The sequence below is a fragment of the Marmota monax genome, unplaced genomic scaffold, assembly GCF_021218885.2.
Source record: "Marmota monax isolate L192 unplaced genomic scaffold, Marmota_monax_Labrador192_F-V1.1 WCK01_AAM20220418_F8-fsc00203, whole genome shotgun sequence".
In the NCBI taxonomy this organism is placed as follows: domain Eukaryota; kingdom Metazoa; phylum Chordata; class Mammalia; order Rodentia; family Sciuridae; genus Marmota; species Marmota monax.
Window position 1 is genome coordinate 1,611,344 of NW_026694787.1, and position 26,582 is coordinate 1,637,925.

A 26,582-nucleotide genomic window follows, 5' to 3' on the forward strand; every position below is an offset into this window, starting at 1 on the left:
CACTATTTCTCCCTCTTCTTATCAGAGTTACTAAGTTCCCCACAATGTAATTAAGATGTGTTATATAAGTTTGGGCTATGTGTGCTTAAAAATAATGTCAGTGTACTTCAAAAGGACATCAAACTGTCAAGACTTCCTTTTTAGCTAGTCAGCTTATAGGAAAACATCAGTTTTTATTCTTGCTATTGTAATAATCTATACTAAACTAGAGTGAACTTCGTGCGAATCTTTTATTCATATGTTCAACAAATATTTCCTCTGTTCTACAGTTACTGTTTAAGCACTAGGGATAAAAGTATACACAAAGTGATAAAAGTATACACAAAGCCCTTGCCTTTGTGGCACTTGGAATTTAATGGTGGAAGAAAGAAAATAAGCAAATAAATACATGTTAGTGAAGTGATAGATGAAAAATAAGGCAGAAGAGGAAAATAGAAAAGAATGATGTGTGATATGATTTTAAAAATTTAGCTGGGATGTGAATTAAGGTATTTGGCCACAGGATTACCTGGCGGGGGTAGTATTTCAAGAGAGGAAACAGTAAATTCAAAGACCTTGAGGCAGGAATATGGTTGCTCTTGCTTAAGAACTAGAAAGGGAGCTGGTGAGTTACAAAATGAGAAAAGGAAGAGAAAGTCAAAGCGTGAAGGACTTTGAAGGACTGAAAAAGATGGAAGACTGTTTTTTACTCTTAGTAAAATTAGAAAACATTTAGGGTTATAACCAGAGAAGAGATATAATTGCACTTAAATTTTAAAAGGATCACTGTTGTTTTTAGGTAGAGAATGGATTATACAAACTAGAGAAAAAAAGTCTCAAGTTAAAAAATAAAATAAAAGATTGGAGGTAGGAAATCTGCATGATAAGGTGGCATAGTAGATGGGACTCATCAAAGAACCAGGCTCCTTAGACCTTGCTCCTCCTCTAACCTTTGCACACAGCATATGCCTCGTATCCCAAGGTGGTTGGTTGTGCTCTAGCCATCATGTCCTCATCCTAGTCTTTCCCTGAAATTTACACATGACACTTTTAACACTGTTGGCCTAAAAATTTAGTCCCATGTCCATGTCTAGTTGTAGGGAGGATGGGAAATAGATCTTTAATCTGGGTGTTCATTTGCCTGCTTAAGAATCAAAATTTATCAATGAATGGTTTTTCAGTTTTTTTATTGTGGCAAAATATAAATTTACCATTTTAATTGTTTTAAGTGTACAGTTAATTGGCATTAAGTATAACCATAGTGTTATGGAACCATCACTGTTATCCATTTACAGAACATTTTCATCTTTAGAAACAAACTCTGTACCATTAAACAATAACTCCCCATTCCTTCCTCCTCTCCAGTCCTTGGTAACCTTCTTTCTTACTATGTCTATAAATTTGCCTATTCTAGATAACCTCATACAAGTAGAATCATACAAATTGTCTTTTTTTGTCTGGCTTCTTAGTATCATGTATTCAAGGTTCATCCATATTGTATCATGTCAAAATTTCCTTCCCTTTTCAGAAAATTCCATTGCTTTTTAAAGCTGAATAATATTCTGTTGTATGGATATACCACTTTTTGTTTATCTGTTCTTCTGTTTATGGACATTTGTGTTGTTTCCACCTTTTGACTATTTTAAGTAGCGCTATTAACCAATATTGGTGTTGTGTTTTTGTTTTTTTTTATAGCCATCCTACTGGGTATAAAGTAGTATTTCATTGTGTTTTTGATTATAGCCATCCTAGTGGGTATAAAGTAGTATTTCATTATGGTTTTAATTTGCATTTCCTCCATGACTAATGATGTTGAGCATCTTTTCATATATTTATTGGCCATTTGTATGTCTTACCTGAAGGAATTTCTGTTCAAATTCCTTGCCCATTTTTAAATCAGGTTATTGTCTTTTATTATTGAGGTATAAAAGTTTTTTATCTATTCTAGATACTGCAGGTTGAGTGTCCCTTATCTGAAATGCTTACGCCAGAAGTGGTTCAGCTTTAGGATTTTTTTTTTTTTTTTGGAATATCGTCATAATGAAATATCTTGGTGATGGGACCCAGTCTAAACATGAAATACATTTATGTTTCCTATATGCCTTACACATATAGCCTGAAGTTAATCTATACAGTGTCTTTAGTCACATGAGGTCAGATGTGGGGTTTTCCATTTGTGGTATCATGTTGGTGTTCAAAAAGTTTCAATTTTTGGAGCATTTCTGATTTGGGATTTTCAGATTAGGGATGCTCAACCTGTATGTCTTTTTCCAATATGTGCCTTGCAAAGAGAGTTTTTAAAAGCCCATTTCCTTGTTTATAGACATAGTCATATATGCTAATGATAATCATTTGGGAAAAAATATAATTAAGTATAGAAATATAAGGCAGTTTTAATTTCATCAGTTAGAGATGACCACTGTTAATATTTAGCACATTTCCTATCATTTTTTTCTCAGCATATATGTTATTTAAAATAACTGAAATTATCCTCAGTATATAATTTAGCACCCTACTATTTTGACTTACTCTCTTATCATGAGTATTTTAACAGGACATGGAGTTTTTTTGTTTGTTTGTTTGTTTGTTTTGGGGGTTTTGTTGTTGTTTTTGTTTTTTTACATTTTAAAAGACCCTGAGTGTCTTCTTCTTGTCAGGTTTGGGGGTCAGAGCTGGGGCCACAAAATGAACCATCCACTTAACTACCTTCTCTGAAGGAATTGCAGCTTGTTCCATTAAACACACAGGTGCACCAGTAGTTACAAACATGAAGAGATAGGTGTTATCACCCCAAATATATTTTGTGCACGTGGCATTTTGTGGTACTTAGTTTACCAGAGAGGGGTTTAGGAAAGCCTTCCTTGGAAGAGGTACAAATGGAGCTAAATTTCATCTAAGTGGAAGGAAATGATCACAGAAGGAACTACAGGTGCAGAGGTGTGGAAACAGGAGAGATTGGAGTGTTCTGGGAACCACATAAAGTTAAATGTCCTGGAAGCACAGTGTGTGTGTGTTAGGGAGACTGGAGTAAGGCAGATGGCAATGCAGCAAGGACCAGAGCCTGGAGGACCGTGTAGGTCCTGATGAGGAGTATGGATTTCATCCTGATGTCAGTGGGGAATGTATGGAGGTACTGAAGTAGGGCTGAGGTCATGAGTGGCTGGTTTACCATGGAGCAAGGCCTGCAGAAGATGTAGGAAGAGGATTCCCTAAGGGCTATGGAAGTGAGGCATCCAGGATCAGAGGAAAAGCCCAAAGAAGGACCTCCCTCCATGATAGGGCTCCCTGGAAAAAGCACTTGGTGGCCTCAGGACCTCTCAATATCAAGAGAAGGAAGGCTTCCTTTTAATGCCCTGGCCTAGCAGTATCCATGGCCTAGCAGTATCAGAGTGAGGTAACCCTGCGCCAGTTTCATACCTCACCTCTGATGAATAGGCCAAGTCATTAGTGCTTTTACAAAGGGGAGTCTGTCAGTAAGGACAGGGTGGGGGGCAGTGCCGCCAAATTCTAGAGCAGCGACAGTCTTTCCTCTGAAAACACACATTTCACATGAGTTATAGCCTCCAGGAAGCCTGTCCTTGAACCTCAGATTGGGAACACTAATACAAGGAATATTGTTTCCCCCTCCTATTGATTACTGCCAACTTAACTAAATAATGTTTTTTTTTTTTAAATGAGGGTGTTAGCCCTAAAAACTAATGTTTGTAACTTTAGTAGTGAAAGATCATTGAGTTTTACTGTTGTGTTACTTTAATTGTCTCTAAAGGGGCTTTTTAAATTTTTTTGTTTATTTGTTGGGTAAAAGTAAACTAATAAAAGATTCTTGTTTTCTCTCTTTCATTTTATTAGGAATGATCAACGTTCCAGTTTTTCAAAGGTGAAGAATATTCATGCTGATGGATTCCAAAAACCTACACATTTTGTAAAATCAAATTTTAGAAAATTTATTCAGAAACCTTACATAGTAAGATTGGAGTTCCGGAATTTTCATTTTTCGTACATTCTCCTCAACTATATATTTTCAAAATGCCTATAACTGTGCATTAAGTATGTGTTAGAAGATTCATTTGAGGTTTACAGTTATTGTGACAAAAGAAATATTAATCTCTGGATTTATTATAATACCTTAGAATTTTGGGGGAACAATTTCATTAAAATATAATTTACATACTGTAAAATTCACTCATTTTAGGTGTAAAAGTTAGTGATTTTTTTTAGTAAATTTGTGATGATGTATCACTATCACAACAATCTAGTTTTAGGATATTTTCACTACCCAATAAGAGCCTACATGCCTGTTACCCCCTGTTTTCACCCCAGCCAACCACTAATCTACTTTCTGTTTTAAAGATTTGCCTTTTTATAGGGCAGCTTACAGAATGTCAGCTGACTACCTTCCATAAGAAATGACTGGAAAGATGGAAGCCAGAATCTGTGTCTGTAACCTAATTTCAGAAGTAACATCCCATTACTGTATCATATTGTAATTGCAAGAAGCAAGTTACTAGGTCCTATCCACACTCAAAGGGAGGATCATTAGTGGGGATCATCAGGAGTCATGTCAGCAGCTGCCTGCAATCCTCCCTCTGATCAAACTCCACAGAAAATGGAGCATATAGAAGGTTGTAAGATTGTTGATTTTAGAAATAAGAAACTGTCTTGAGAATGGGCTCTACCTTTTTTTTTTTCTTTTTTTTTTTTATTCCCGTCAGAGGATTCAAGTTCTTTGTGGTTACAGATTTACTAATGTAGTTGTTTCTCTTATTTCTGGTACTTTCCAAGCCATGGCAGGAACATCACCTCAAATCAGTTATCTGAGTCAGCCAAACCTGCCTCCTGCAGTATTGGGGATTTGTTCTTAACGAGTAGGAATCCTTTAGCAACTCCTGATAGTAATAAGTTTATCTCCCTATCCTGGAGGCCTGTATAAATAAATGCTAGATTCATAGTCCATTTTTTAAAAGTCACCCATTGCATTAAATAAGAGTAGGGATTTTTCTGGTTTTTTTTTTTTTAATATTGATTTTTTAGTTGTAGTTGGACACAATACCTTTATTTTATTTATTTTTGCATGGTGCTGAGGATCAAATCCAGGGCCTCTCACATGCTAGGCAAGTGCTCTACCACTGAGCCACAACCTCAGCCCTTCTGTTTGCTTTTTGACACTCATCACAGGCATGGATGAAACTGGCCCCTCACCAACTAGCGTGGATCATGTCAAAGAAGGAGAAATGTGTTCCCACAGCTAAGCTCCATGTTCCCAACTTTGGTTGCTTTTGTTTTGTGGTACTGGTGTTTGAACTCAGGGGTGCTCTACCACTGAGCAACATCCCTAGTCCTTTTTAATTTTTGAGACAGGGTCCCCTTAAGTTGCCAAGTCTAGCTTTGGACTTGCAATCCTCCTTCCTCAGCCTCCCAAATTGCTGGGATTACAGGTGGGAGCCACCACTCCTGGCTGCCTTGAGTTCTTAATCCTGTATATTTAAACATGTGTCTTTTACATGGTGAAATTAGTTTTTAAAATCAATCTTTAAGCATATTAACCCATACTAATACTTTTTCATGCAGAATTATGCTATTCGGAGAAAGGATATTGTTACTCAAAAACCATTTGGAGTTGAGGGAAACCATCAAAATACAAGAGGCTTTAAAAGACCTTTCAAGGTATTGAATGTTGTTTTCCATTTAATTCTAACTTTGGGCTTATGCTTTGAACATAATATTCTAAGTATAATTAAAAGCTATTTTGAGGTATTGTTTCAAATAGTAGCTATAAACTAGTGTTTCTGGTTTATATGCTTATTTCTAGTATTTACAGTTGACTATAATTAGTTTATTAATCACCTCTTCCTCAGGACTTGATTTTAATTTTTATTTAACCAGTGAAACCCTTTCTTCAAATATTACTTGAAAATACACATGCACAAGACAGATATAGGTGGAGTGACACAAGATGGGGAGACAGGCAAAGTCCCAGACTCTCCTATTAAACCTATCCTTAAATCTCTAAGGTGTTAAGTACAGAGCTCTCATGCTTCTCCAGGAATCACCAATGGAGAAACCCTGCCCATAGATAGGCACACAAGCATCAGAGAGGACTTCTGGTTCATCAGAGAAAGATTCTGGTCCAGACAACTTTGTTAAAGTATATTTTATCACATTCTAATTATTTCTATAGCTAATATAAATGATAGTTTTTAATTAGCCAACATGTTTGATTACCTAAAACACCTCATCCCCCAAACAAATGGAATAAAAACAATAGTCCAGGTGTTGTATTTCTCTCCTTGCTCTCAAAAGCTGTGCTTTTAAAATCCATTTTGTCTAAATTTCTTGTTTATGACAGGTACTTTGTTCATATTTTTCATTCTGTGTTGTCTTCTCCCTCACACACACAAAAAAAAGAAAGAAGGAAAGAATTAAAGCTTTTGTGTGTGTGTATGAAAGTCCCAGGCAGGCTTGATAAAGTACTTAGCTGATTAGGGGCAAATTAGTATGAGCAAAAAGGTGTAGTACAAACTATCCCAAAACCATAGACTTAGGTGGGTAGTTAAGTGATCTTCTATAAATATTTGGCTTCTTGACAAAGTTTCTAGATGTTAAAAGCATTTTTTTCTACTAGGAATAGCATAATTTGTAGGCATTACATAGACTATATTTTCATCCAGTGCTTTATATAAAACATGGATGATGTTGGGTTTTCAATAATAGCTACAGCCATAGAGGTATAAACATGTTTTATACCATCTGTTAATCTCTTGAGTAATGAGGCATCAGATCAACTGAAATTGTGATGTCTGCATCACCTAGAGGCAGTGTAGATGGATTTGCAGATCTCAGTGCTTCTACATATTGCTCTTCTCATTACTCAGATCTAGTTGATTGTTGTATTTTTGTAAGATCATCACAAGACTTATTTCCTCTTACCCTTTTATTTAAGGGAAGATTCTTTAACATTGTTAGATATTTTTCAAAATTTATGCAATAATCTTTTCTCTTGACCAATCATTTAAAGTTTTGTAATGTTATGATTACTTAGAAGTTCATAATTTTTTCACAGTAATATAGTGTATAGTGTGAGAAGATAATCCTTCCTAAAAAAATATTAGCCAGGCTAAGTGGCTCATGCTCATAATCCCAGCTACGCAGGAGGCTGAAGCAAGAGGACCACAAGTTTGAGGTCAGTCTGGATAATTTAGCAAGGCCCTGACTCAGAATTAAAAAGGTCTGAGGATATAGCTCAATTGTATGGCACATCTGGGTTCAATCTCCAGTGCCACAAAAAAGAAAAAAAATTGTTAAAATTTACTTTCTACATGAATTAGACTAATTCAAAGGTATAGTAAGCAAAAATGGACCATGTAAATCTCAGGATTAGCTCTGATATACCAAGTTTGTGCATATAGTCTTAACGAAATTATAGTGTCTTATTATGATTCTCTTTCATCTGAAATTTCCTCTAACCTTAATACTTGGAAAATGAGCATAGAATAAATAATTTTTGTGCTTCATCATGTATGATATCCCCATTTCTAAAAGAGTAAAATGAGGAATCTACTTAATTCTTTTAATTACTCTGCTATAATACAACATCTATACATTTGTTTTACCAATAATTCCCATTATCTTTTACCTTTTACTAAGTACTCTGAGGATGGAACTTAAATAAACTAAAATCCAAATTTTAAAAAGATTAAAATCCATTCCTAGTGACCAAGTCTTTGAAAATTATTATAGAACCTAAACATTCTAATTATTCTGTCTACATGCCTAAATATTATTCAGGCCATAATTGTAAAGCTGTAATTCAGTATAACACATCATATGGCTTTCGCTAAAGAACAAGCTTGATCTTTTTAATGTTGAAGGTCTTATAACAAATGCTCCCCTTTCATAGCCTCACAAGTATCTGTCTCCCCTTTAGTTACTTTTTATTTATTTTTTTTATATTTTGATACTGGAGTAGAGTGCTTGCCTTGCACATGTGAGGCCCTGGGTTCAATCGCCAGTACCACCAAAAGATATATACATATGTAATCCTTTTTTTTTTTTTTTTTTTAGCACAGCAGCTCCAGCAATGGCAACTCACGTGACTAAGCCCCAATATATTTTTTTTCCTGGCATTGCCTTAGTTGCTGCTTAATCTGAATTTTATTGTCAGAGGATAGTGTTTGAAGAGTCTTTTCATTTAATGCAGTGATTATAGTATAGTGAACAATAGTATTGATTTCTTTAATGGCTCATGGTATGTTTAATCTTATATTTATTTAAGAGTTACTATTGGTTAGTGCTTCATGTTGAAGGAATCATCTCTTTGCTATCTATTTAGGAATATGCAGGCTTATTCAGACCTTAACTTTCTTTTTTTTAAGGTATATACAGGTTTATTTAGGAAGATGGATAAGGGAGAATTGTAGGCTGTCTACACAGTGAGAAGCAGCCCTGACTTGGGCTGGGGGTCCATATTTATAGAAGGGCTATATCAGGGGCTGGACTGGAGGTGGATTCAGGATGGAGCTGCACAATTTTCTTGCCAGCTTTCCTGCACTTGTGGGTTTCCCTCATTTTTCAAGGATGTAGGCCAAGGTTTGCAACTGTGTTTTCTGCATCTCAGTGGCTTGATTTCTTCATTTCAGTGGCTTAAGGGTGTTTGCCTTAAGATTCTGTTTCTCCTTATCCTAAGTCCCTATCTCATTTCTACCCACCAAAATTTTGATCCCTTAATCTTCCCAGCCTGAAGCAGCCATAGAAGATTGATCTTCACCCCTCACAGAGCTTAATTTTCTGCAAAGCAAATGTGCCCCTATTTGTTTTTTATAATTTTAGCTTGTTTTAAGCCTTAGTGGATTACCAATAGTAAACTCTTCCTCCAGGCATTACAAAAGAGGCCACTATTGACTGGGACCCTGGTCATGTAATAGTTGAAATGTGACTCAGGGTGTTTTAAATTAAGAAAAAAAGAAAGAATTTGATTTAAAGACAAAACTCTTTCTATTCAACTTTGTCATCAAATGTTTACATATAACTAGATTGTGTTTCCCTTTTATGTTTTTGTTTTATTTTGAAATGGGCCCTTGCTGTGTTGAATCTATAGCTCCTGGGCTCTAGGGATCCTCTTGCCCTAGCCTTTTGAATGGCTGGGATTTTCTTTTTTGTTTTTAACCAGGGATTGAACCAGGGGCACTTAACCACTGAGTCACATCCCCAGCCCCACCACCCCATGTCTTTTTACTTTTTTTTGTTGTTTTTGTTGTAGATGGACATAATACTTTTATTTTCTTTCTTTATTTATTTTTTATGTGGTGCTCAGGATCAAATCCAGTGCCTTACACATGCCAGACAGGTGCGCTACTACTGAGCCACAACCCCAGCACCCCCCTAGCCCCTTTTTATATTTTATTTTAGAGACAGGGTCTCACTGAGTTACCTAGAGCCTCACTAAGTGGCTGAGGCTGGCTTTCAACTTGCAATCCTCCTGCCTCAGCCTCCCAAGCTGCTGGGATCACAGGCATGCTCCACTGTGCCCAGCTGGGATTTCCTTTTTCCTGTGAACATTTGCTTGAGAAATTGAGAAGATGAAAGCAAATTAGCAGAAAATAATACTAATAAATACTGATAAACACTAATCTTCTCAGTAGAGTTCTGATTTTACTTAAAAAAATTGGGGAAATGAATTTGTATGCAGTGCTGCTATTTTGAAGTTGAGAGTCTGCAACTTTTATTCTGACCTTTGTCTCTGCCCAATAAGTGAACACTGGTTGAATCCTTAACTCTTTGAGTGGTAAGGAGAGATGGAAGAATATAACTTTCTGTTTGTGCCAGTAGAGCTGAATGCTGTTTTATGTTCTTCAAGTTTGGACAGCCCTTGTCTTGTATATCCATAGACTCCTGTTGGCAAAATCAGTAAGACTAGCTGCCTGTCAAATACTCCACTAAATTGTCAATGCCTACAGAAAAAAGGGTGTGGTCTGGGTCTGTTTAGTCTTTCCCTTGCATGAAGTACTAGGTATGGGTTTTGTTAAGTAAATTCAGAACAATGTTATAGTTAACTTTGCCTGAGAGAGCATGTTGGGTCACCAAAGTCTTAACTTTTCTACAATATTTTCTCCTGACTCCCTGGAATTAGGCCTCCAAATATTCAGTTTGTGCTAAACTTGTCCTATTACATTTTAAAGTGTGCCTAGAGTTTTGCTTCATATGGCTTCAAATTTATTCTTTAATTTAAACATTTTTTCCAGTGCTGGGGATCAAACTCAGGGCTTCATGCACAACAGGTAAGCACTCTACCACTGAGTTCCAACCCTGGGCCTACACATATATATTTTTTTGCAGGAGAATTTAGTTGGATAATTTGAGGGAGAAATCCATTTTATAGTCAAGAGCTTACTTAATGCAGCCTCTTCCAGTGAGTTAGCAAGTAGTCAAGATTTTAAGACTTAGGCAGAGATAAACAGTTGGGCCACTTCTCCTTTCTGTTTTAGATTATTCTAGGAGGATGCTAGAAATGCAGGTGGCCACGAAGAGTACATGGTAGGGGGAGTGAGGAAAGGAGATTTAGAGAATTGTTTTGGAAGGTTTGGAGAGGACAGGTTGGTGAGTAACCAAACTCCCCTAGCACTAATTTATGATACCAGTTCCTCTTATACCATTTAGGAACATACAAACATTCATTGTCCTCTTATGTCTATTATAATACCAGACAGTATGCAAAGCTAGGAATCGCTCTTTACAACCCATATTTGATATAATGAGGTTTTTTTTGTGTGTGATAAAGAAAGATGGGTTTGAAGGTTTCAATAGGAATAAAGTTAAAAGTTTTTGATTCTTAAATATTGATTCTTAATGTCTTTCCCCCCCTCACTGGTATTTGATATAGTCACTGTGAATCAGAATAATTTTAGCTCTTTGAAGGTTTTGGAAAATTGTATTTTTTTAGCATGATGAAGTTCAAGAATTCATTTCAAATTTCTTATTCTTTTTTTTTTTTTTTTGGTGTGTGTGTGTATGGCACTGGGCATTGAACCCAGGGGTGCTGTACCACAAAACTACATCTCCAGCCCTTCTCATTTTTTAAATTTTGAAACAGGGGTCTCACCGAGTTGCCAAGGCTGTCTTGGACCTTGTGATCCTCCTGCCTCAGCCTCCTGAATCTCTGGGATTACAGGCATGCACCACCATGCCAAGTCATTTAAAAATCTTTTATGTAACAGTTTTAAAAATTGTTTTTATGTAAAACAAAGAATTTTTTCAAGAAAATAGTGTGTAAAATAAACTAGTAAGCTAGTTTGAGGGAAATGTACTTGACTATCATAAACCCCTTCCCCCTACTATCTATAATGCCTGGAATCAAGGGCAGCTCTAAATACCAGACATTTAACTACCTGTAGGCTTGGGAACTATAGTTTTAATGCTTAATTATTTTTTTCCCTTTGCAGAGCAACTTTAGAGGTGGTAGACTCCATCCCCCATATAAATCAGACCTGGTACAGAAGAGCTTATACATTCAGGCTAAATATCAGCGTTTGCGGTTTGCTGGTCCAAGGGGATTTATCACTAATAAATTCAGAGACAGATTACTGAGGAAAAAAAAGGTTAGTTGGATGATGATCATTTAAAAATGTTGAGTGACTTTTGAACTCCTGAATCATCTATGTTCATTAGAAAAATGAGATTTTTCATTTAGTTTTGATTAAAGAATCAACCTAGATTTCTAAGATGTTATTACATGATAGTTGAATAAAAACCTCAAGGAGTAATAGAGTTGTGAGACTGTTTAACCTTAAAATGCTTTTAGCTGTTATACTTGAAATATTTTGAATATGCCAACTGTTTGAACTTTTCACTTTAGGATTTCTGTTGTATAGTTAATCTTTGAAATGGTAATTTCGGTAAAGGCTTTTAATTGATATATTTTAGTCTTGTACAATGTAAGTGATATGAGTGCCAAAAAATATTGAGCAGACTGTATACAAAGGTATATAGTTTCAAAATGTACTAATTCATATTTTTACCCCCACTCATATATTTTTTAAATTGTGGTAAAATATGGATATTGTAAAAGTTTCCATTTTAATGATTTTAATATGCAATTCAGTGGCATTAATTACATTCACAGTGCTATACAACCATTACCACTACATGCTCTTTTTCAAAATGTGTTTTTAATTGACAAGTACAAATTATATGTATTTGTAGTGTACAACACAATGTTTGTGTGTGTGTGTGTATTTATATATATATATATATATAAAACTTAAGATTAACTTCCATACACACATATCCACACACATTGTGGCATGGCAAATTATAGGTATATGATATATTGTTATTATCTGTAGTCATGTGCAATAGATCTATCTCTCCCCCCCCCCCACTCTGCTATTTGGAGGCAGTGTGCTAAGTTGCTGGGGTTAGTCTCAAACTTTTGATCCTTCTGCCTCAGCCTTCTGTGTGGCTGGAATTACAGGCTTGCACCACTGCGCCTGGCTACAATAGATCTCTTAAACTTACTCCTTCTAACTAAAATTTTGTGTGCTTTGACCAATATTTCCCTAACCTCCCACCACTCTCCCCCCAGCCCCTGGTAACTACCATTCTACTCTCTACTTCTGGGAGTTGAACTTTTTTATATTTCATATAAAGATTAACTCATATATTTGCTTTTCTGTGCCTGGCTTATTTCACATAACATAATGTCCTTCAGGTTCATCCACATTATAAGTATATTTTATTTATCCATTCATCATTGATGGAAATTAAGGTTGATCCCATCATGCTAACTTTTTTAATGTGGTGCTGAGAATCAAACCCAGTGCCTCATGCATGAGGGGCAAGTACTCAACCACTGAGCTACAATCCAGCCCCCCATCATGCTACCTTAACTCTAATAAAAAGCTTCTTTACTTGATAATTTGAATTGCATATTCTTAGCTGCAGATTGATTTTATTTAAATTAACCATGTTAGTATTTGAAAATGCAGCATAAATATATATAAGATTAACTTCCACATAATTATATTTTAAATGAGAACAATAGTATTAAATCAGTCAAGAGAGGCATGCTTGTCAATCTTTTTGATTCATTTTTATTCGTAATTTTAGGTCATTGTCTTCTAAGAAATGTATATATTTCTAGTTTTGCTATCAAATAGTCCAACTGCAGTATTTTGTTTTGGGTTTTTTTGTTTTGTTTTGTTTTTTTGGTACTGGGGATTGAACTCAGGGGCATTCGACCCCTGAACCACACCCCAGCCCTTTTATGTATTTTATTAGAGATGGGGTCTCACTGAGTTGCTTAGCACCTCTGTTTTGCTGAGGCAGTCTTTGAACTTTCCATCCTTTTATCTCATCCTCCCTAGCCACTGGGATTACAGGCATGCACCACCATGCCTGACCCCTTTACACTGAGCTTGCTTAAATTATTTTAGTAAAAGTTATGTTTTCAAAAGATGGACCAGTAGATTGATAATTGATTGTTTTTTAGGTTTTAGAATTAAATAGAATATCTTACATAACCTCTCCCACCCTCCAATTTTAGTTGAGTACCTTAAATGAGGTTTCTAATTTTACCATGTATGTCATGATTTTAAGAAACTACCTATTTTTTTTAAAGCATGAATGATATTGGAGTCATTTCTTCTGTCAGGCTGTGCCAGGGCTTGGATAGAGATGCTGCTTTTCTTCTTGCCCTGTGGAGCAGGTTTCTTTGGATCAGATCTTCCTAGACATTTGTTTCCAGTCACGGGTGGCAGCCTGGCTATTCTGAGGAAAGCTAGTTATTGCTTTTCACTTGAGGGGTAAGGTTGAGTCAGGTCTTCTCCTTAATTGCCGGAATGGGTTTCTAGTGCGTGTTGTCTGTTTCTCTTCTATTCACTCTGCTAAACTTTGAGTTTTATCTTAACTCCATTTATACCTCTATGTTGTAGGTGATTTAGGGCTCCTAAATGTTTACTTGGCCGTGCTTTAGCCTGTAGTTTCTATGTTTCTTGGACTTGCTTCAGTTCATCTTCCTTTCTTTGCCTCATTTTGCCCAGTTCCTGCTGACTACCACATTCTTTCAGGCTACATTGCCCACCAGTCCCACTTCACAACAAATCAAAATCAGACTACAGGCCATCATCATAGGACAGAGGAATTTGTGTCCTAAAGGGAGCCACAACCTTTAGGCTTAGGCTGTTTATATCATCATAGTTAAAATCCAGTATGGGTCATAGCCCTGCCTTCCTGTTGCCTTTCACTGACATCCAACTGCTTTGTAAGTGGTCCCAACATGCTGGATTTTTAAAGATCAGGCTCTCCTACAATTCCAGTGTCTAATACTCTTTTTCTTAGGGCTACTTTTCTGGATCCTACTTCACATATCCTTGTAGTATAGCTTACTTTGACCCGGGCTTTTCCAGTCTGTCAGTGCCTGCAAGCAAGCCATAACCATGCTTTTTATAGAATTGTATTTGAACAAAACCCAGCTCTATGAGCACAGCACTAAATTGGGTACCCTACTATTAGTACCCTACTTAACAGTTAGGCTCTGCTTTTCTAACCTTTAGGGAAGGAAATGCAGCTACTCTATTTCTGCCAAGGTCTGAGCTAGGGTATTTAAAGCTAACTTGGTCTTTAAGCTGTCCCAGTAGTGTTGTGCTACTCTGAAAACCCATTCCATGTGGATAAACTGATGGCTTAGACCTACCAGTGCATTTTACCCGTGCCCTAAAGAAGGGGACAAAGGCCTGAAATCATTGGTGTTCTCTAATGTTACCTCCCTTTTTTTCCTTAAAACTAGGGACACTTTTGCTCAAATAGGATTACTATGTGTGAGGTAGCATTTATATCACTTTTTTGTTGTGTTAATGATCAAAACCAGGGCCTCATCCATGCTAAGCAAGCATTCTACCACTGGGCTACATCCCCCAGCTCACATTTACAACACTTTTTATCCCAAGCTTTAGCATCACAGGGAACTTTGAAGGTCCTACCCTAGAGAGACTTCTTAGTCTGGGTAGCATCTCTAGACACTTAGGCTTTTTGCCATGTGGAGTTCATTTTTTTGGCAGTTATTACACTGCCACCTAGATTAATTAAGGATGCATGATTAAGTAATTGAGATACCCTAAAATTAGATATAAAGCTACTCATTTACACATGTCTCAAAGTCCACTAGGAATATTTAGATTGTTCTTATCTGGACGCCTCACCCTCCCACCGTATTGGAATGCCTAGGCTCATCATTCATGGCTGGAACATCTTGCATTCCTTATCTATAGTACAGTTTGTTTCTGTGCCACCGGACAGTGTTTTTCCTGTCTGCAACAAAGAAGAGCCTTGGGGAAAGGTGGGGATGGATCCTAAACATCCTCCTAATATGTCCTCCTCTTCTTCCACTTCCCATATGGTGGATGCCTACAAAGTAGCATGATTCCCAAGCAGAAGAATTCCTTATTCATCACACACTTGTCATATTAATCCCATTTGGCAACCTGAATCCCCTTTACTGGGTTTCTTTTTTTCTTAGATTCTGTTCTTAGATTGGAAGATGGAAGTTGTCTATTACTTCCTGAAATAAGGCTTGTCTTTTATCCACTAGTGTTCAGAAGTGCCCTCATTAAATTTCTTCTGCTTACCCCAGAAAGGCTTTTTAGAAACTCTTGAGGATCTGATTATGTATCAGAACAGGACAAATAACCTAGTCAGAATTCATGAAGCACCTCTGGGAATGTTGCCTCCGAAAAACTCTCAGCAATTGTGCATTTGGTTAGGAAGGCACAGAGTGCCTAAGCACCATAGATTATCCAGAAAACCTCATAGATTATGCCTGTAAGCTAAGTGCCTACCAGATTTCTGCCCATGGAAAAGAAGGAAAGAGAGGAGAGGGCATGAAGACAACGTAGAAAGGAAGTTAGAGACTGGAATTTGTGGTTTGGGGGGTTGAAAGAAATTGTGGAAGTCCTGGAGTACAAAGATATGATGGGAACCAAGATCAGACAAATCCCCAAGGATTTATTGTATACCTGCCAATGTCTGAGCTGAAGTGTGCCAGGTGCAGAGTAAGTGTAAGGATATCATTGCATTTGAGCATTTATGATCTAGAGCCTCTGGTTTCACTACCTACCCCTCTGACCTCCCTGTCTTACTTGGTGATTTCTCTTTCTCCAAACATTCTTTTTAAATGTAAGCATTTCCTGGTGTGATATTTGTTATTCTCCTTCCTAAATCCTTCCACATGCCTTGATTACCCTTACCTCTTCCCAAGATTTCACTGTCACTTTTGTTAATGTCTTCCATCCTGACTGCTTCCCAGACCTCCAGATGTTCAGCTGCCTCCCAGATACCATCACATGCATATCCTAAAAACACCTCAGATTTAATATGTTCAAAGTCACGCTTGTATTGAAACATGCTGCAGCATGGATGACCCTTAAAAATATGCTAAATGACAGAACCTAAGCCAAACACAAAAGGCCACCTTATTGTATGGTTCCATTCTTATGAAATGTCTAGGACAGGCAAACCCATAGAGACAGAAAGTAGAGTAGTTATTGCCAGGGATCAAGGGATTAGGAGAAAAATCGGGGGTAGGGTATGAGGTTTCTTTTTAGAGAAAAATATTTTAAAACTGTGGTTGTTGGTTGCACAATTCTGTGAATGTACTAAAAAGCCATTGAATTGTACACTTTAAAGAGCTGAACTGTATAGTATGTGAATTATATCTCAGTAAAGCTGCTAAAAATAATATCTTAAACTCTCCTCCTCAGACCACTCACTTCCCCTCATGGTCCATAGCTCTTGCAGCTACCCAAGTCAGCCTAGATACTCGTCCTGCTAATCATTTGTGCCAGTTCTCCTTCCAGCTTTAATGTTCCAAGTCTTCTTATTTCTGTCACTCATTTGTAACTCCATTCAATTCATTTGTTTTAATGGCTGCATATTATTCCGCTGTATGAATGTATTGTTTATTTAAGTGCTTTTCAAACCTTTTTGTTCACATACTCTAAAATTTTATAAAATTATCTACTTTCTTAAACATTTTTAGGTTATCTGTTATTTTTTCAATCATGAGTTGTTGTAAAGGATATAATTTCTTTCATATTATAAACACTGACAGTCTTAAATAAAACTGTTACATCATTCTTTTAAATCTCTTCAGTGGAACCTGCATACCACAGAAATTTGATAACTAGCATCATCCATTTAAAAAATATATACAAATAAGTTCTTTTACCACTAAGAAATTTTATCTCATTCTTTTTTTGCCTTAAATTTAGATTTCATTCTGCTTCCTCCATAGAATTTATTTCTTGATCACCAAATTTAATTTGGCACATAATGTTATTAGATTTCTGTGACTATTAGGTGTTAAATATTTTCTCTGGATTGAGTTAATGTTATAGTTAAAAATACCATAAATATATTACAAGTTTTGTTCAGTGTTGATTAAACAAAAAAAGTTTTACTGGAAATACATTTCTTTTTTAGACTAGTTCATGTACTTATAAATATTACTTATTGCTAGTAGAATAATACAGTGTTCAAGTATCTATTCTAATTCTATTTTTTCTTTTTATAGATGTAAGTGCTAAGAAACCTTGTTTATATGATTATATAGATGGGAGTGAAAAGACTACTATATATAGCAATGCCACTCGGTTCTTTGGACTCACTCTGAATTATAGGCCAAAAAATCACTTAGTGATCTATCACCAAAAAGTATTTTGAGTATTCTATCACCAACAGCTTGAGTTTGTCCTCCTTTAGTTTTTGTTAAGCAAAGTTAAAAGAATTGAAAACCATGTGACTTAAGAGTACAAAAAAAATCTATTTATTAGTAGTTGTTAGGTTCATTCACTTTCTTGACATATCTTGAGGTTTGTCAGGTAATATAAAATAGTAGATTCAGGGCTGGGGTTGTGGCTCAGTGGTAGAGCGCTTGCCTTGCATGCATGAAGCACTGAATTCGATCCTCAGCACCACATAAAAATAAATGAATAAAATAAATATATTGTGTCCATCTACAACTAAAAAAAATTTTAAAAAATAATAGATTCAGGATGAGAAGAAGGTGTATCTTTCAAGTATAAGGTAGAAGGCAGGGAACCAGACTTAATTAATTATGCAGGCAGGATAATTTTGGAAAGTGAACACTGGAAATTCAAGGGTCAGGAAATTAATTCCTTCAAACTATTTGTATTCACATATTCCTTGGAATGTCTTCATCTACTTCTAAGGGTATGTGTGCCCCAGTTCAGGGATCCCTGACTTGCTTACCAAGCCTCTGTTGATGACTTAAGTGTATCTTACAGGTTTTCTGTAATACTGCTTAAGGGCATTGACATTTTGGTACCTTGTAATATTGCCCCTTTTACTTATTTATACTCTTACCAGCAGTACATGAAAGGATCTACTTACCTACATCCTAGCCAACACTACACATTCTGTCTTTATTATCAGGTATCAACTTAATAGCAGAAAGTAATCCATATTATTTGCTTTTCTTGGATTATTAATGGTGTGAGCGTCTTTTTTATGTGTCCATTGGCCATTTGTATTTCTTCCCTCAATTTTCCTATTTCTATACTTTGCCAGTGTTTCTGTTAGGAGATGGTGATTTTTCTTATTGATTTGTAAAAGCTTGTGATCTAGTGAAGCTATTTACTATCATTCATTTTGCTTGTATTTATGTCTGTTAGCTCTTTATGCTGGTTTTTGCATCATAGAACTTTTAGATGGTCATGAATTTGTCAAGTTTGTCCCATATGGTTTCTTTTTTTCATTATTAGTTCTTTTTAGATACACATGATAATAGAGTGTATTTTGACATATTATACATACATGAAGTACAACTTATTTCTAATTAGGATCTCCTTTTCATGGATATACATGATGTGGAATTTCACTGTGCTATATTCATATATGAACATAGAGAAGTTTTGTCCAATTCATTCCACTGTCTTCCTTTTCCTATCCCCCTCTCTTCCCTTCATTCCCTTTGTCTAATCCAGTGAACTTCTATTCTTTCCCATAGGTTTCTAGATTTCACATCATGCTCATAAAAATTATTTTGTTTCCTTTAGGTAGTTTTATGGTTAATTTTTAATGCAGAAATATTTAATTCATTTAGAATTTATTGATATTATAAAATGTGAAGTTGGATCTGTTTTTTCCTCACTGAATTTAGTCAGTTTTTCTAACCCTATTTATTGTAGAATTTGTCTTTTCCCTACTGATTGAAAAATGCTACCTTTGCTATATTCTAGATTCTTACATATTCCTGGCCTCTTTTTTGGAAGCTTTGAAGCTGTCTTACATCCTTGCCTCCTGCAATTTGCCTGTTTAGTCTCTTTACCACTAGCACACTTATTGTCCTGGAACATAGATTGTATCGTATTCTCTTACAGAAACTCTCTCCAAGTGTCCTATTGACTACAAAAAAAAGAGACCAAACTTGTTAGCTAGGTCTGTCTAGTCCTAGCCACATTTTCCCATGGCCCTCTGCTTTTTAGAGCATAGCCTGTGTTTTTCTGTATTTGTACCTTTGTTCCTACAGTTCTCTTGGCTAGAAATAGCTTCCTGATCCCTATTCTTTTTTGTAACCAAGCTGTACTTTCCTTTTAAGGCCCACTATAAAGCCTTACCAAAGCCCCCTCTTTAACTTTTGTTTCATTTGATTTCTAATTATTATGGTTTACCTTCCTACTTCCACAAATATAGTATCAACTTCTTAGAGTCGAAGGGGTCTCATTAGTCTTTCCTCTTTTTCTGTTGCCTTTCATCTGATCAGTCTTTAGAAAATGCTTGTTGAATGGAATTGAATTTTATCATATATACACACACTCATATAAAGTCTGGAGGAAATCAGGTGCAGATTTTAAAAAGATTCCTCTCCCAGTGGAGTCATACAGGACTTGCTTAATTACCCCAGCAACAAGTTGTTACAACATATGTGAAATGTTGCCAGCCTGGAAAGCTCTCTAGATTCAGTACCCAGGGCTTTTGCTAGGTGCTGATCATTTAAGCACCCGCTTCAGGTACACACACTAGTCTCCCAGAAGGAAAGTAGATATTCAAGAGAAACCATATTATTTACACAAATAATTTTAGCATGCACCAGTTAATGGTAGGAATGAACGCTCCTGAAATTTAAGTTCTCACATGCCCGTCAAGGGCCAGCCTTACAAGCAGGACTTTCCAAGGATAGTAGTCAGGCCTGCTGTGTTTAACTCTTTCTGGATACTATATTTTTGAGGGCTTAATTTCACAGATGGTAGATGCCTAACAGGAGAAAAGGATCAGTATAATAGGAATAGTCAGGGCATGTAAGTACTATTATTTGATACTGTCTTCATAGAGGAGGTAGGTTATAAGATAAGGCATGGAGAAGAGCTGGACATAGAAAGAGCTAATACCATATTTGGCAGTAGGTTGTAGGATTAAAGTAAAATGGGATTGTATAAATTAGGGAGAACCTCCAAAGCTGTGTATATTCAGGATTATTATTAGAATTATTATTATTAGAAGGATGTTCACTTGGTTAGCAGTTGATAGGTTTCTGTGAAAGAAAGATGAGATGCAGAAGGACCAGCAGAGGAACATTTGCAGTGACCCAGGTGTCAATTTATGAAGACCTAGCTGAGAGGGAGCTCATATATCTAGTTCAGCATTCTACTTTCAAATCATTGGAAGTGCAGGGGATTAACTTGAGAGACAGTATGAAAGAAGCTATGTCCAGTGTGAATGCAGTTCAAAACAATTGCACATTTTTATGAAAAAAAATTTCAGTTGAATTTTCTTTTGAATTATTGTAGTTAGAATTTCCTTTTAAAGTTGTTAGTAGATAACATTTTATTTAAAGATAAATTTATAATTTTTATATTGTACAAGTAAGAATATGATCGAGCCTACCTCTGTTTAAAGGAATGATGTTGAACAAAATATATTTGCATGTATTTTGAACATTTCATTAACCAAAATAGAAGAATAAGAATTTTCTATCAACACTGTTTTTGTTTGGAATTGAACATTTCCATACTAATACAAATGCCAATAAATAAATCAACTTTTAAATTTCTTTCAGTTTTAATATTGTAAGATCCTAGTAAAAGGTAAGGATACATGTATTAATGAATTTTTATTCTTTAATGTCCCTGAAAAACATGTCATTCTACCATTTTTGTTTTTATTAGTTGCATGGTCTTATGTCAAGTTTGTAGTTGGTAATTTAATATTGTGTATAGTATCACAGTATGAAATCCACATTCATTACCCTTTAATCATAGTCTTACTATTCTTGTGAATTCTTTTCCCATATTTATTGAAACCTTATGAATTTACATTGTAGGTAACCATCTGAAAGCAAGAAAGCTTTTTGCCCTTTAATAGCTTTCTCTGCAGTGATCAGTCATTAGAAAAGCCCATATAATTGTAGAATTAGAAATATCATATAATGGGAAGGACAAAATAGTAGTTTGAAGTTGTACTTGTGTCACATCAGGCTCTGTATTGGAGAGACAAAGGTTTAAGTGTCTCAAGTTTATGCCAGGGATGCCCTCCCTCCCCAAAACTCACCCAACTAGCAGAATGTTGTTTTCATCAATTTACTAATACCAGTGTTATCTAGTGTCATGTTTTTTGTCGTACTGACTTATCATTTGATATCTGCTTTGATGTGTTCTCTTATTACTTTGTGTGTTTGGGGTTCTACATAACTTTTGTGGGGATCTCAAGGTGCAAATAGTACTATATAAGTTAAACTGTCAAAAATTGAGATGCAAACTCTAGCTCAGATACTATAACTGATTGTTTCTTCTTTTGAAGTTTCTATTTCTCTTGTTTTCTCTTGGTAGGAATATACAAACATTGCTACAGAAACCTAATCTGGAATTGTTACAAATGGAAGCAACCCTTCAGGAGGATATTTGGGAACATCTGTTTTTGTCCGGAATTAGAATTGGCACTAAGGCACTAATACTGTAACTTTCTTGATAAAATAACTTTATTTTTCAGTAGTGGAATGCTGCAACTTTTTTACACTTTAAATTGCTTTTAAATTACAGTATTCAGTTTAAAAGTTGCATTAACTACAGTTTCTTTTGCAAAAAGTCTCAATAGAAATACTTGAAGGGCATTATTTGTTGATGCATTTTTCTCTAAGCATGGTTTCGAGAGAACTTATATCCAGACATTTATATGTTGAAAGCTTTGTTTATGTAAAACAAAAGTATCTGAATTGTATAGTGTCTGTACATGAAAGAACTTTAACAGTGGCCTTACAGTAGCTAATTTTATACTGGGTTTTTCTTTTTCTGATGACATTTTGGCTTATAACTTGAAGTTTTCTTAAGTTTCTGATGATTAAGGCCTATATAATTCATACATTTCATATTATGATATCAGAAGGCTAGAGAAAAGGTGCTTCAAATTTTCCATCAGGTAGTTGTGAGTGCACTGAATTTTTAGTAATTTGTTCATTCAGTTGTTTCCACAACTATTTGCTCTTTTCCAATTTCAAAATGCTATTGTGGAAAATGTAAAGATTTTGTAATCTATATTCCATCTTATTTTTCCCTCAGGGCAAGCTTGTGCATATCATATTTTTAAAGGCTTTTAAAAATGTGACAAGACAAAATCTCATATTTGAAAATTGTACTTTACTACTACAGCATTACATGTTTTGCAAGCACATCTTATAGAGTGTTTATTTTCAGTTCAGTTGATATGTATAGTGTGCCTACTATATGTAAGATAGAATCGATGGGATTTTAAGTGAAATTTTTAGGTCCCAGTATCTGATTTCTTTATGTTTTCTATGTTCTGCTTAACAATACATATACATTCCCAACTAAATTTTTGTGAAATGTTTATTTGTAATAAAGCAAAATATTGTTGCTCTTTCTGCTTGAAGAAGTTACTCAACAATTTGTGTGAATGTTATTTTAATTTTCATTGAGACATACAGCCTTGGGTAGGACCTGTTGATCTTTAATGTTGCTCAGCACTTGTGAAGACAGAGCTTTCTAAATCAAAATATGAAGGGTGGTAAGAACTTGGTATTTCATAACAGGATTATGAAAAATCTTACTACAAACATTTAGGTCTTTGCATATCTTGAAAAGATGGGACAGTCTTTGCTTTACACGAATCATTTGATAAAGGGATAGGGCAAGAGCACTTGATTCATTGCTAACTGGATAATAAATTTAGGCAGATGGCCTTCTCTATAGGTCAGGTTTTCAAAAAATATTTAACATTCTGCTTATGGTAAAAAAGAAGGGAATGCAAATAGTATGACAACTTTGTATTATATGAGTACTTATAAAATCTGTCAAAATTTTTTTAAATTTTTTTTAGCTGTAGTTGGACACAATACCTTTATTTTATTTATTTATTTTTATGTGGTGCTGAAGATCAAACCCGAGGCTGCACATGTGCTACACGAGTAGTCTACTGCTGAGCCACAACCCCAGGCCGCCGCACCCCTCCCTTCAAATTTTAAAATAATTTATTTCAGGGGCTAGGATTGTGGCTCAGCGGTAGAGCACTTGTCTAGCATGTATGAGGCACTGGATTTGATCCCCAGCACCACATAAAAAAATAAATAAAGATATTGTGTCCATCTACAACTAAAAAAAATATTAAAAAAGAATTGATTTCATTTGTTTCCATATCTAGAGGACAGTTATGGGCTTTGAATGAATATTTAATTATTTGGTTGATAACTATGTATTTCATAGATAGTGTGCTTAAATTAAGGCAATAAAGAAGACACATGGACCCTGCCTTTATAGTACAGACAGTCTAATTGGGAAAATGGACATTAGATATAGAAATTAAACTTGTTAAACAACATCAGTTCTATAGCCCTATTTTTATTTATTGTAGCAAGGGTAAGATGGTTGATTTAATTTACTCATTCCACAACTGATTCGCTATTTAGGCCTATTTGAATATACTTTTGTCACTGTCTCAAAATGCAAAGCATGTTAACTGCAAAATACCTATTCGAAAAACATTGCATGGGGCTGGGGATGTGGCTCAAGCAGTAGCACGCTCGCCTAGCATGCGTGTGGCCCAGGTTCAATCCTTAGCACCACATACAAACAAAGATGTTGTGTCCGCCAAAAAACTAAAAATAAATATTTAAAAAATTGCATGTATAAGATATAAAGCCTAAATAGGAAAACTTGCTTTATAATTTAGTATATAAAATAAGAACAAGGAGGATGTGGTTGTGGCTCAGTGGTAGAGTGCTTGTTGCTCACGTGTGAGGCACTGGGTTCAGTCCTCAGTACCATATTAAAAAAAAATAGAATAAAAGTATTGTGTCCATCTACAACAAAAAAAATTACCAAAAAAAAGAACAAGGGACCATATTAATCTTATTCACCATAATGTCACCAGTGTCCAACATCCTACTTGACACTTAGCAGGAACTCACTAAATGTAAATGTTAATTGAATGATGAATGAATAGTTAGTAGGATATGTTTATTAGGATCTTCATATATAATTTTCATATGGAAGTTAAATAGGTTGTCTGTAGCTTTTGGGATGGGGATTGAACTCAGGAGCACTCGACCCCTGAGCCACATCCCCAGCCCTATTTTGTAATTTTGTACTTTATTTAGAGAGAGGGTCTCACTGAATTGCTTAGCACCTCGATTTTGCTAAGGCTGGCTTTGAACTTGCAATCCTCCTGTCTCAGCCTCCTGAACCGCTGGGATTACAGGCGTGCGCCACCGTGCCCAGCAGCATTTTTAATTGACTAGAAAGAATCTGAATTCTTTTTTTTTAAGTTTTTTTCTTTGTTTTCAATAGTTTTATTATTTATTTATTTATTTTTAGAGAGAGAGAGAATTTCAATATTTATTTATTTTTTTTTCAGTTTTCAGCAGACACAACATCTTTGTTTGTATGTGGTGCTGAGGATCGAACCCGGGCCGCACGCATGCCAGGCGAGCGCGCTACCGCTTGAGCCACATCCCCGGCCCCGAATCTGAATTCTTGAATGAATAAGATTTGAGAAGTTTTTTGAAGCATCCTATACCATTACTTCCTCCACTTCCCCCCTGCATTCTAGGCCCTTCACTGGCACTAAGAACACAGTAAGACACAATCTCTGCTCTGAGGAACCTCACAAACTATCCAGGAAGAGATTGACAAAGAATTGGAACATAATAGTGTTAAATATTATAATAGACATAAATGCAAAAGATTGAAACTTTGACATTCCTAGTTGAGCATCCCCTCTTTGAAATTCTTCACTAACCTTAGAAGGTACTATTCTGTTGGTGATTTTGCCGGTTTTAAAAATTGACCTATTGAAAGAAACTGGGTACATGGAATCTTTGTATATTATTTCTCATAGTTGCATGTGAATCTATGGTTATCTCAATACATGATTAAATTTTAAAACTACTCATGGTTGTATCACAGAGAAGATTATCATGAATATTTTGGAGGATACATTTTCTTTTTTTTTTTGTAATGTAAATATAGTTTTTTCCCCAACAATTTAAGTAGATGTATAAAGGTACCACATTTTACCTAATGGATCTAAATCAGTTTTTGTGGGGGGTTTTTTGCTTTTTTTTTAATTTTAATATTTATTTTTTTTAGTTTTCGGCGGACACAACATCTTTGTTTGTATGTGGTGCTGAGGATCGAACCCCACTTGAGCCACATCCTCAGCCCCGCTTGTTTTTTTTTTTTTTTTAAGGGTTTTGTTGTTGTTGTTTATGGTTCTCGGGTGCAAACATCGAGAGTTGTGCATACTAGGCAAATGCTTAACCACTGAACTACATTTCCAGCCCTTGGATCTTTTTTTTTTTTTTCTTAAATGGATGGGTTACTTTTAGGCAGAATCAGGAAAATTAAGGTGGGTTAGAAAGTCTTTCCTTTTCCATCACCTAGCAAATTCAGTAACCACCAAATAAGGAAAGGAGAAGATGCTCATGGCAATAAGGTATAGTATGACTTTGAACCCTTCTGCATGGCACTGAGTAAAGAAACAGTGTTGACAAAATCTTGGTAATAATGGACCCCCAAATATGAACAAAGGAACTAATGGGGTGACCAGGACACATGGAGGAGAATCAAGGAGAACCTTTGAGATACCAAAGTCTTTGCTACCATCCCAGCATTTCACCAGGACTAGATGTTTCCCAGATGCCAGAGCAGCCCGGGGAAGCCACTGAAGGAATAAGGTATATCTTTGGGTCCAGTGAGCCCTGGTTTTGGAAATTTAATGAGAATTCAGAAGAGAAAGGATACCAGATTTCCCCACAAAGTTCCAGCCAAAGGAATGTTTATGATCTTTGAGTCCATTAAACTACAGAATTAAGATGTTTAAACAAGAATCATAGTGGTAGAATAGCATATAAGTGTTAGAAATCTTGACAAAACTTAAAACACATTGACAGATTGGGACATGGGGGAAGGAAAGTGGGATAAAGAGTAGGTACTACTACTGTATTCTCTTTCATGGAGATGGTTCATAACATCTTTAAGATTATAGGGATAAAAACCCTAATGACCACCGTAACTTTTTCATAGTCTTTTATTTTTCCTTGATCTTAGCACAGTTCTCAAAGTGTGGTGTCAAACCGGGAACATCAG

The 26,582-nt window shown here is 35.7% G+C and overlaps 1 protein-coding gene across 8 annotated transcripts in view; it reads left to right on the plus strand.

Moving 5' to 3' along the window:
• Positions 1-22,857, plus strand: part of Bclaf3 (BCLAF1 and THRAP3 family member 3) — a 62,598-nt gene extending 39,741 nt beyond the window's left edge. For 4 of the 8 annotated variants that reach the window (XM_046425841.2, XM_046425846.2, XM_046425842.2 and 1 more), the window contains exons 9-13: positions 3,829-3,943; positions 5,548-5,643; positions 10,218-10,253; positions 11,415-11,570; positions 21,813-22,857. In XM_046425841.2, the coding sequence (XP_046281797.1) occupies positions 3,829-3,943; positions 5,548-5,643; positions 10,218-10,253; positions 11,415-11,570; positions 21,813-21,842 (433 nt within the window). In that variant the 3' untranslated portion in view covers positions 21,843-22,857. Of the gene's footprint in view, positions 1-3,828; positions 3,944-5,547; positions 5,644-10,217; positions 10,254-11,414; positions 11,571-21,043; positions 21,072-21,812 lie in introns of all 8 variants that reach the window. The other 4 variants (XM_046425844.2, XM_046425847.2, XM_046425845.2 and 1 more) reach the window with 4 other exon arrangements.
• The last annotated feature ends 3,725 nt before the right edge of the window (positions 22,858-26,582 follow it).